General features: G+C 40.1%; 1 protein-coding gene across 1 annotated transcript in view; it reads right to left on the bottom strand.

Annotated features, from left to right (window-relative positions):
- ADGRG4 (adhesion G protein-coupled receptor G4) overlaps positions 1 to 12,404 on the bottom strand; it is a 102,832-nt gene that overhangs the window by 45,075 nt on the left and 45,353 nt on the right. The window contains exons 5-10 of the mRNA XM_045538837.1: positions 11,851 to 11,915; positions 9,656 to 9,695; positions 8,016 to 8,068; positions 5,446 to 5,609; positions 3,808 to 3,940; positions 1,845 to 1,963 (exon numbers count right to left, since the gene is read on the bottom strand). Coding sequence (XP_045394793.1) covers positions 1,845 to 1,963; positions 3,808 to 3,940; positions 5,446 to 5,609; positions 8,016 to 8,068; positions 9,656 to 9,695; positions 11,851 to 11,915 — 574 coding nt within the window. The remainder of the gene's footprint in view (positions 1 to 1,844; positions 1,964 to 3,807; positions 3,941 to 5,445; positions 5,610 to 8,015; positions 8,069 to 9,655; positions 9,696 to 11,850; positions 11,916 to 12,404) is intronic.

Genomic DNA, 12,404 nt, shown 5'->3' with positions numbered 1-12,404 from the left:
GATATCAATTTTTGCTTATCAAATCACTAAAGATCCGAAAGTCTGATAACATGCTGTGTCAATGAAAGTGTTCTTAAACAGGCACTTTCACACCTTAAAAGTGGGAGTATAAATTTAAGTGACACTTTGCAACAAGTTTTGTTAACTATATTCTTGCAAATGAAACACAGCATCGTCAGTTTTGTAACATTCTAAAGTTGAACAATGAGGCATTAAGTGTGGATTTGCTGTATCATTCTAAGGTGCATTGGCTATTGCAGGGACAGGTGTTAGCCAAAATTTTATATCTGTGAGAACAGATGGTTAAATTTTATGAAGACTAGAATCAGCAATGTGAATTATTGAAAGAAGATTTCTGTAGGAATGCAGCATTTCTGTGTGATATGTCAAACCAAAATGACCTGAATATTTCTTTGCAGGGGAAAATTAAGTCTATATATGATATGTTTGAAAAAATCCAAGCATTTCGATAAAAGCTATCTTTTTTCAAAACACTTCTTCAAAAGGAAATTTCAGATGAACATTTTCCCCACTTAGCAAAGGTCATTGATGAGCAGGATGATATATATGAATCATTTGAAGAATATGCAGCTGTTATAGACCTATTAATTGGAGATTATAATGAAAAGTTCACTGACTTTGAGGATCATGACGTCACACTCAAATTAGCATTTCCACCTCACCTAGTTGATATCACCAAGGCACTTAAAGAACTACAGATGGAATTGATTAAGCTCTCAGTAGATGACATTTTAAAGTCATTGTTTGATGCTAAGAAAGATCCAACTGAGGCTGGGCGAGGTGGCTCATGCCTGTAATCCTAGCACTCTGGGAGGCCGAGGCGGGAGGATCATTTGAGCTCAGGAGTTCGAGACCAGCCTGATCAAGAGCAAGACCCCGTCTCTACTAAAAATAGAAAGAAATTAGCTAGACAATTAAAAATATACATATAAAAAAAATTAGCCAGGCATGGTGACGCGAGCTTGTAGTCCCAGCTACTCGGGAGGCTGAGGCAGGAGGATCGCTTGAATCCAGGAGTTTGAGGTTGCCGTGAGCTAGGCTGATGTCACGGCACTCTAGCCCGGGCAACAGAGTGAGACTCTGTCTCAAAAGAAGAAAGAAAGAAAGAAAGAAAGAAAGAAAGAAAGAAAGAAAGAAAGAAAGAAAGAAAGAAAGAAAGAAAGAAAGAAAGAAAGAAAGAAAGAAAGAAAGAAAGAAAGAAAGAAAGAAAGAAAGAAAGAAAGAAAGAAAGAAAGAAAGAAAGAAAGAAAGAAAGAAAGAAAGAAAGAGGAAGGAAGGAAGGAAGGAAGGAAGGAAGGAAGGAAGGAAGGAAGATCCAATTGAAATATGGAAAATGCAGAATACCAATGCCTTTGGCAACATGCCCAAAAAATGATTTCTTGCTTTTGACCACTTATTGCTGCAAATCTACATTCTCCTACCTAACCCAAATCAAGACGTCCTTAAGGTCACAAATGACGGATATCCATCTAGAGGATCAGCTGAAACTGTGGACCTCCACACTGCAATCAAATATTCAAATGCTTTCCAACAAAAAGAAGACACAACAAAGTCATTTAAAGGTTTAACTTTAAAATTAACAAATAATTTTCATTTTTTGAAATTATTAAATACATAGTAGACTTTTACAAAATAATATACATTTTAAGTATATCTAATTGAAGTTTCTTGAATGTGGCCTTATTTGATTACAGCTAAATTAATGCGGCCCTCCAGCATGAGAAGTTTCTCCACCCCTGGACTGTACTCTCTTTGGTTTTAACTCCAGTAGGTAAACTAACTGACATTCAATGATTTCTCTGATGTGTACAAAACAATCTTACCATCACTTATGGTAATATCAGCAAGATCCACAATCTTGTCAGGGAGTTCTGAAAGCAATTTGCATTGTTTGAACTTTGGTTTTTCCCACTGAGCCTTTCCTGTGTTGATGCTGATCAAACTGAAAAAGAGAGGAGAGAGCTTTCTCACTGGAGGATGAGGCAGGGATAGTCTTAAAGCAAATGGTGAAAGAATAGGTGTATATTTGGCATGCCTTCCCCTCACCTGTTTCCAGCCTCCTGTCAGAGATAGCAAAGGTGGGAAGCCATTGCTTCTTTGCAAATTGAAGAAAACTTTGCTCATGGGGAGCAAGTGAATCTAGGGTCAACATGTGGGAGGATAAACAGGCAAGAGAGCCAGGAATGGGGCACGGCAATGTCCAGCTGAACAAGAGTCAAGGCAGAGATGTTGCCCCCTTGGACATGACTTCTTACCCTCATGTTCCCTTCTTATCCCTATTTTAGGGGAATTTTCTGTTGGAATGCTGTCTCTATCTCACTATATTAATTTACTCAAGGCCCCCATAGCTTATTGGCCCTCGTTATCTACCCTCCCCCATGCCTCATCCATTTCAACCAGGTTCATTTCAAGTCAGCTAACACATTTATTGAGTACCCACTGTGTTCCAGGACTGGTGATAGGGAGTGCAGACAAACAGGGCAGGGCCTCAAGTCCTCCCCCCAGGAGCTTGTGATTCCGTGGTTTAAGACTATAAATGGCGCTTCACCATTAGGCCAAATATGAGATGAAAAGCTGTATAAACAAAACTGAATCTATCAAACCAACAAGCAAGGAGAAGTTATTTTCCACGTTTGAGCTGAGCTGAGTGCTGAGAGGACAGAGATGGAAAAAGAACCCCCTCCACCCCAAACAGAGCAAACAGTATAAGCGGAGAAAAAGACACGAGGAAGTACCCATTGAGTCCAGAACAGAAAATGGTCTTTTTGACTGCAGTGCATGGTAAAAGGTGGAAGATTGCTGAGTGAGATAGCAGGAAAGGGAGCCTGCAGTCTGGAGGACTGTATTTAGGGGTTTGGACTTAATTGTTGAGGCAATGTGGAACCGGAGAAGTGGCACGATGGCAGCCATACTTCAGGAAAATCATGCTGGCAGCAGTGTGGCATATAGATGGGCAGCAGTGGACAGTTAGAGGGCAAGGAGACTGCTCTAATAGTGGGCAAAAGATAGTAAAGGTCTTACACCAGAATAGTGGCAGTGGGGTTGGAAAGAAAAGGCTAAATGTGTGCTCTGTGACCATCAAAGCTGCATGACTTGCAGCTGATGAGATGTAAGGAGGAAGAGGTAGGATCCAGTCCTCAACATTGCTTTCTAAAAGAGTGCTTTTAAGCCTCTGTCAAAACCTGCTGCCCCCCGGTCTTATCCACTTAAGGTAATGGCATAAACCATTAACGGCAGAGAGTAAGAAAAGAAGGCTGATGATTTTAGAAAGGAAAATGATAAAGTCAACAATAGAAGCATGATTTAGTAAATTATTATGGCCCATCAACTAGATAGTTTCCAAGGTCATTTTTTGAAATGATCATTAAGAAGATGAATGTAAAGCATGGAAAATGTTTGATAAACCACTGAGTGAAAGGGCAAATCACATTATTGATATAAGTACAGTGATTACCACTATATAAAACTTAAAGGCACACAAAGAAAGGCTAAATACAAAAAAAAGTATGTATATGTATATATATATATGCCAAGCTAAAAACAGCTGTGCTCGGGCAGTAGGATTGTGGGTGACTTTTTTTTTCTTTGTCTTCTCCTTTGTCTTCTTGAAAGCTCTTATTCTGTTGCATGTGTACATTTGAGTAGGTCCAAAAGGCGAAAGAAAGAAAGACGGGCAGTACAGGTGCAGAGATAAAGCATATTCAGGCAAACGGCATAGAAACATGGCCCTGATTAAACAGATCTTTGTGTATGTGAACTAGCAATTAGAACTCGGCTGCTACATACCATATTCTTGTGGCGGTTCCATCCTCATTTTTTATGCATCTAGTTTGTGCTGTCTCCGTAGGGTTGGTTAATGGCCACTTATATGTCCCTTTGTATTTAGAGGCTGTTTCATCAGCTTTGCACTTTCCTGGATCTACAGGGAAAATGTATGCACATTTTAAAAGGTAAGAGACACCTGCAAGTTCCATGAACATCCATTATGACACATCATTATTACCCTGCACACAAACATCATCAAACAGGAAACTTTTTCTACCAAGCCATTTAAACCAGGCTTCATTGAAGACAGCATTAAATGGAGTCTTTTAAAAAAAAAATAAGCCATCCAGTGTAACTGCATGCTTTGTCCTTTTCATTTAAAACCACCAGTTGACAGGAGAATTTTTTGTTTTGCTTTGTTTTGTTTTAAAGAATGCATATGCATTGAAAAAATTCAAGCCACACAAAGGGGCGTCAAGTCAAAAGTCAAAAGATACCACCTACCAATTACCCAGTTTCTGAGTTACGCCCTATTATCACTTTGCTGTACAAAGACAGGAGACTGTAGGCAGACTTCTCTCTCTGGAAGGCCCCTCCCTTCCTAATGGACTCTGGGGTGGATTGGGTTTTAGTACACTCAGTATATCTGACATGACCAATATACACAGGGGGTCACTGTTTCTGGTGCTTGTGCTGAAGTACAAGGTGAACTCCTCCACAGAGGGCTGCTAGGGCAAGGTTTTGCTGCCAGGCAGTGTGACATTAAGGGAAATGTGACCTGGGCTAAGTCTATGTGATAAGTTCCCAGTTTTTACTGAGCACCCACCAGGTGCATGACCCTGATTCCAGAAGTCTTTCGCTCAGGTGTTGACTGAGTGGCCCAAGAAGTGGCCCAGCCAGCCTTGCCCAGTGACTCCAGTCTCCTCTCTGAGTGAGGGCGAAAGGTGCCTTCTTCTAGCACTCTCAGGACACATTCATCAGTGTCATTTGCATGGTGGTCTCTCCCTGTGGCTTCAACACTTCTCTGCCTTCCATCTCACTGTCACCCTTGCACAATCACAGCCTGCCTTCTGCTACTTAATTAGTCTGTCACCAAGGATTGTGCATTCTAATGCCCATGTGTGTTACCTGGGCGAGCTCGATGTTATACTACAGTCTACTGGGGAAAAGGAACAAAGCTGCAATAAGAAGGGGATAGAGTGGCCTGGTGGTCTTTCTGTTTAACCATTAAGGCCTTGCTAATCAGAAAATGCCAATGAGAGAAATCTGGGCCAGTTCCCAGATCACTAGCCAAGATGAACAAAATGGCTGAATCAATCAATAAATTAGCAAATATCTATTGGGCATCTATTGTGTGTAATGAGGAAGCTCTTCAGGTCTCTGGGTCTTTATGCAAGAGAGCCATTCCTCCCACTCCATTGATGGGCTGGCCTCTGCTAATAGCCGGAGCCAACTAACAGTCTCTGGTAGCCCCTCCAGCATTCTGTTCTTTCATAAGCTCTTAGAGGTAGAAAGGTCAAGTGGGTATTGAGGATGTAGAAAGGAACATAAAGACAACTTCTTTTGTCTATGAACTCAGAATCCCTTACCATGTATGCATTATGAATTTTATAAGGGGAGTAAATTCATACTGAAATACCCACTACCCCCCAAAATTACCTAGTTTTTTCACCGCAACATGTTCAGACTTTACTAATAACGTCAATTGAGCTTGCGTGAAGTTTCCATGCATGAAATTTCCATATATTTTACTTTTGATCCTGCTAATCAATTCAGTGGGTGCTAAGGAAGAGTTGGCCTTTATGATGAACTGACTTAAACAGCTAAAAAGCAGAGCAAAAAATAAAAAGGTAGCAGTTATATCAACAGAGGGCAACTTGGCTTGCAGTGCTGAAATTCTGTACAGCTGACTTAATTTGTAGTTTATAAATGTCAAACATTTTAAAGCTATTAAGTGGCAACTCTTAAGAAGTGATGGAAGACAGCATACTGAAATCTTCCGATAAATTTTCTCGTGTCCAAAACAGACAATTCAAAACCTATTTCAAAAGAATGGCCAGCAATATTTGCATTATGTTGAAATTGGCCGGCCATGAGACTTCTCTAGGAGTTTGTATTAATTAATAGAGAAGATGGAGTACTCAGGATTTATTATTTCGGAGACAACCTTTTATTCTCTGGTCTCCAATTTACCCATCATTATTGCAATAAGGCAAATAGGCACATACTCCATCAGTCTGTAAAGAAGTGTGCTGCAGAAGGCCTATTTCTATAATAGAATAATAGTATCGATAAGGGCTAATATTTGTGAAGCTGATGCTCCACATGTTTTGCTTCATTTTATCCTCACAACAACATTATGAGGTCATGCTATTATTATTCCCACACTACAGATGAGGGAACTGAGCCTCAGGGCGATGACATTTTCCATGGCCACAAAGACCTATCCAGTATTTCTGTCCACAAAAAGATAGGTTATAAAAGAATAGGCCTGTTTTTGACCTCATCCTCTATAGTGAGGTCCTCCAACATTCTAAATTCCTTTAATATTTCATTAGGGAGCACATTTCAGATTAGCAAATTTACCTATACCCTTTTTTTTCCCATTTCCATTTGTAGATACAGCTTTTTAAAATCTCAGCATATTATGGAGGTACAAAAGTTTAGGTTACTTATATTGCCCTTGCCTCTCCCTCCCCACCCCGAGTCAGAGCTTCAAGTGTGTCCATCCCCCAGACCGTGCGCATCGCACTCATTATGTATGCATACACCCATCCCCTCTGCCCCATCTGCTCGACACAGATTAATGTTATCCCTAAATGTGCTCTTAGGTGATGATCAGTGAAACCAATTTGATGGTGAGTACATGTGGTGCTTATTTTTCCATTCTTGGGATACTTCACTTAGTAGAATGGGTTCCAACTCTATCCAGGAGGACATAAGAGATTCTATATCACCGTTATTTCTTATAGCTGAGTAGTACTCCATGGTATACATATACCACATTTTACTAATCCACTCGTGCATTGATGGGCACTTGGGTTGTTTCCACCTCTTTGCAATTGTGAATTGTGCTGCTATAGAGCTTTGAGTGCAGATCATTTTTACAGAATGTCTTTTGTTCTTTTGGGTAGATGCCCAATAATGGGATTGCTGGATCAAATGGTAAGTCTACTTGTATCTGTTTAAGATATCTCCATATTGCTTTCCACACAGGTTGCACTAGTTTGCAGTCCCACCAGCAGTGTATGAGTGTTCCTATCTCTCCACATCCATGTCAGCATTTATTATTTGGGGACTTATTGATAAAGGCCCTTCTCACTGGAGACAAATGATATCTCATTGTGGTTTTGATTTGCATTTCCCTGATGATTACAGATGTTCAGCATTTTTTCATGTGGTTGTTGGCCATTGTTCTGTCCTCTTTTGAAAAGTTTCTGTTCATGTCCTTTGCCCACTTTTTGATAGGGTTGTTTGATATAGTGTTTTAATGAACACATTTACTAAGTTTCCAACCAGCTGTTGAAAGTTAGATGTATTAATACCCATGTTTATTCAAAACTTCTCTCTATGTCCAATCTAAGTGATGCCTCCCCCTCCCCTGATCCATGCTTGGTGAAGTCCCTGTGAATGCTGCCCATTTCATTTGGAGCCTGTCACTTCTCAGCTTTCATCTTCCCAGTGTGAAGAGGATTCTTCTTTTTAAACCTCTCCTCTTGCTTGCAACAGACCCTCTACTGCATTTTGGTGCCTTCTTCATTCGTCTTCTTTGACTGTATGTCCTTCGTGATGTGCATCAAGCACATCAATAATAGCCAGTGTTCCAGGAGGAACTGGACCACAATTCTAAACAGAACCAAGGCTACTTTCCATGTTGTTCTGTTTGTTTGTTTTGTTTTTTTTTTTTTTTTCAATTTCCCTGCTCAGTATTTCGTGAACCTTTTTGACCACAACAAGTACTTTATTCCCCCATCCCCAAATTATGACCACTTTGGACCCCATTTTCTCTTCACTACAAGGAGGCAGCAGGCAGGCTGCTAGGCTATGCCGTGACCAACCAAAACAGCTTATTTAATGAAGGCAAGAGCCCCAATTATAGCATCTGTAAAATAACCACTGGGTACTTTGATCTCCTTCTGACAACTCTGACCGACAGGCTGCACATACGGAATTAAATGAAATGAAAATCAGAACTAAATGTACCAGCTATGAATAAACTCAGCTCCTACCTGTATAGTACATGGGAAATTGTAGCCATTCCTTGCCCTTCTCTCTGTTCCAACTAATGCAAAAGAAAAGTACATAGTCACTGAAATCTTTAAACAAATGTCATAATTGAGTACAAGGCTTATTGTTAACAACAATTATAATTATGTCTTACATTTATGTAACCCATTGCTATCTGCAAACCACCCTCAAAAACATCCATGCATTTAGACCTCACATCAACCCTGTAGGATGGGCAAGGCAGGGATTGTCACCCTATTTTCTAGATGAGGAAGCTGAGTCTCAGAGAAGTTAAATGATCTGACCCGTATCACACAGCTGACAAGTCACAGAACTGAGAGCAGGATCTAAGCCTTCTGGATCTGGATATTAACATGATGGTGACAATAGTAAACACTACTAAACGTTTACCATGTTCTAAGCCCTGTGCTAAATGCTTAACATAAACTATCTCATTCTATCTTTCCAACAGCCCTTATCTTACAGAAACTGAGGCACGGAGAGGTTAATTAAGTTGCCCAAGTTTTCATAGTCAGGAAGTAGAAGAGCAAGGGTTCCAACCCAGGAAAATTGACCACATTATCACCAAAAAGCTTTTACACCTATAATTTGAGAGAAATTTTAGTTATGTCATGCTATCTCTAATGTGTTAATCTTAAAATTCTGACTTGGCTATTTACAGAAAGTATTTTATTTTATTTTATTTTATTTTATTTTTGAGACAGCGTCTCAGTCTGTTTCCCGGACTAGAGTGCCGTGGCATCAGCCTAGCTCACAGCAACCTCAAACTCCTGGGCTCAAGCGATCCTCCTGCCTCAGCCTCCAGAGTAGCTGGGACTACAAGCTCGCGTCACCATGCCCGGCTAATTTTTTTTATATGTATATTTTTAATTGTCCAGCTAATTTCTTTCTATTTTTAGCAGAGACAGGGTCTTGCTCTTGCTCAGGCTGGTCTCGAACTCCTGAGCTCAAATGATCCTCCCGCCTCGGCCTCCCAGAGTGCTAGGATTACAGGCGTGAGCCACCGCGCCCGGCCTACAGAACATATTTTAAATGATGGAAGATAATTTGGAATGGATTGTAGCCTTGATTGTATTTTGCATAGTCAAAATATTTATCTCGTACTTAAATACCTTGAAAGCTTTGTGCTTACTAATCATTTTAGAATGTACCATTATAAAGCTTTGAGGGACTGGAATAAGTGCTGAGAAATGAGGCAAGGATGACGAGAGATTGTTTTGTCACACTCTGAGTTCAAATCTATATACATAGAGGGTGGATTTATTGTGTGAATGCCAGTCTTGCAAACAATTATGTCACTCTTGGGAGAGCCAGGCTTTTTTTGCAAAATATCTACAAGCAAGAAATTCCGCTTACCACTTACAATCCCCAAGTCATTTCACACTCCCATAAACCACAAAATGTGCCTTGAAACACTGCCACATGGATAGTTCAGAAAAGCAGGAGATGGTTTTCTTGATGGGTTCTTGTGCCAATCCCAAAGAAAACAATGCAGTTTGACCCTCAGTTGTCGCAACTGAGCCTTGCCTGATAACATACACTTAGGTGGAAGAGCTATTTGCTTACATCTAATCAGGTATAGGATGGGTCACAAGTAGGTTCGTTTTGAAAAATTACTTACAATAGCTCGATCCATGGCCATCTCTTCCTCTGAAATGTCTCTGTATCAAAAGCATTACAAAATTATAGAAAAATGAAATATAATACCAAATACACAGGGCATGAGAACAGGAGAAAGACAACTCTGAAGCAGAACAGTAGAATCCTCCCAGCTTGAAATTCAAATAGAGCTAAGGCTCCAAAGAGACACTTTGAATGAGCTTGATTATTATTTGCATACCAAAATGCTGGTAAGCCTTTGACTTATTAATTCTGCTTCTGGAAATCTATCCCATAATGGTAGCAGCAAAGGTGTATAAAAATACACATACAAAGGTGGAAGTTACTCAAATGTCCATCACTAGATAATTGGATAAATACTTCGTGGCACACATAGAAGAATCCTGTGCAGTTATTAAAATGAATAAGCAAGATCTATATGTTTTGGCCTAAAAAGATGTACACAATGTGTTATAAAGCAAGAAAATATAGTTGTAAAACATTATGTAGAGCAGGATTTTATTTTCTCAGTAAATGCATGAAAACAAATCTAGAGAAATATAAGAAATATATCAAATAAGCTGTTAACAGGAGTTCCTGAAGGGGTGGAGGAAGGCAGGTATTCAGAGATTTTCACTATCCATGTTATATATAATATTTCTTTAAAGCTCTAAGATTTTACAATGGCCACACATTACTTTTGTGATAAGGAAAACCAACAGACAAAATTTTTTAACAGAGTGTTGTATAACACAGACATCTCCAATTTTTTTTTAACTATAATGGACTGAATGTTTGTATCCTCCTGAAATTCATATGTTGAAGCTTAATCCCCAATGTGATGGTATTAGGAGGTGAGGCAGAGCCCTCATGAATGGGATTAGCACCTTTATAAGAACAGGCAAGAGAGCTTCCTCTCTCTCTACTCTCTGCCATGGGAGGACACAGCAAGAAGAGGTCTCTGACCAGACACTGAACCTACCAGTGCTTTGTTCTTGGACTTCCCAGCCTCCAGAACTGTGAGAAAAAAATTTCTGTGTTTTAAGCCACCCAGACTATGATATTTTTGTTACAGTAGCCAGACTTGACTAAGACAATAACCAGCCATGGATTTACTTCCATTCATTTATACGAATCTTCTTGAACCTATTTATATTTGAACATGTAAGATAAACCAATTTCTCAGGGTACAAAACATAGGCTGTCACATTTAGTGTTTTAAAAATCAGCCTATCGGCCGGGTGCAGTGGCTCAAGCCTGTAATCCTAGCACTTGGGAGGCCGAGGCGGGCGAATTGTTTGAGCTCAGGAGTTCGAGACCAGCCTGAGCAAGAGTGAGACCCTGTCTCTACTAAAAAAAAAATAGAAAGAAACTATATCGACAGCTAAAAATATGTATATATGGAAAAAATCAGCCGGGCATGGTGGCGCATGCCTGTAGTCCCAGCTACTCGGGAGGCTGAGGCAGAAGGATGGCTTGAGCTCAGGAGTTTGAGGTTGCTGTGAGCTAGGCTGATGCCACGGCACTCACTCTAGCCCAGGCAACAGAGTGAGACTCTGTCTCAAAAAAAAAAAAAAAATCAGCCTATCATGGCTTAACAGAGTCATGCCTATTTTTCAAAGGGCTTCTTCTGGGTGTCCCTTTAACAGAGGACTGCTATATGTTCAGGGCAAGAGTAGAGGAAGTATTTCTCAGGTGACCAATTGCCTTTGCCATGATTTTCTTGATACCACCCAGTGCCTGCCCATTTCACTGCAATCACCTCTGGAAATTTGTGCTCCAAGCAAGTCTTAGACTAATCAACATTATCACTTTAAACATTTCAAGTTCCTTTTGGAATTTCTAATTCCTGAAAATGCATCATACAAATATAAAAGGCTTTATAAATCCTCATGCATTGGCCATGCCTAGTCTTTCATCCGTTTAAGGCATGATTTTTTCCCTAAGTCACAGAATCATAGAATTTTAGAGATTAAAGTGGCATTAGAGGTAGTTCAGTCTAATTCCATTGCTTCCCCTATTTATTTTGTTTTGTTTTGTTCTCCCATTGGCTTTCCACCCTACAGTAATAATACAAAGTTCTTCTTCATTCCAAAGAGGATTTATACTCAGAAAGGAAAATGCAATGTAAAATGTGACAGCCCCTAAATCCCAGACACAAACAAAGGAAAACTCCTCCAGATAGGAACAGACCCACAGTAGATGTCATTCACATACCTGCTTTTAATTTGGACGGTTAGATTAGCAATAGAAAATTCACTGTCCTGAAATACAGAATTCAACTGTACAAGACAAAAAAAAAAATCAGTTTTAGTATTCTGCTCCTCTTTTTAACCCAGCAAAGTCACCTGGGATGTTGTGATCATTAAGCTACATTCATTATTGCAGCGGGCTCAACACTTCCATCTGCTCCACTCAGTCTTTCAGTTTAAATTTTACGCACTATTGTGAGCTGAATTGTGTCCCCCCAAAACTCAAACACTGAAGCACTAACCCTGATGTTATATTTGGCGATAAGGCCTTTAAGAAGGTCATAAGGTTAAATGAAGTCATAAAGGTGAGGCCCTATCTAACAGGATGGGTGTCCTTGTAAGAGGAAGAGGGACCAGGGATGCATGCACACAGAGGAAAGACCATGTGAGGACACGGCAAGAAAGTGGCCATCTGCAAGCCAAGGACAGTGGCCTCACCAGAAACCAACCCTGTCAACACCTTAATCTTGGACTTGTAACCTCCAGAACCATGAGGAAAGAAATGTCTGTTGTTTAAGC

Source organism: Lemur catta, chromosome X (assembly GCF_020740605.2).
Source record: "Lemur catta isolate mLemCat1 chromosome X, mLemCat1.pri, whole genome shotgun sequence".
Classification (NCBI taxonomy): domain Eukaryota; kingdom Metazoa; phylum Chordata; class Mammalia; order Primates; family Lemuridae; genus Lemur; species Lemur catta.
This window is presented reverse-complemented; position numbering and strand designations above follow the sequence as displayed.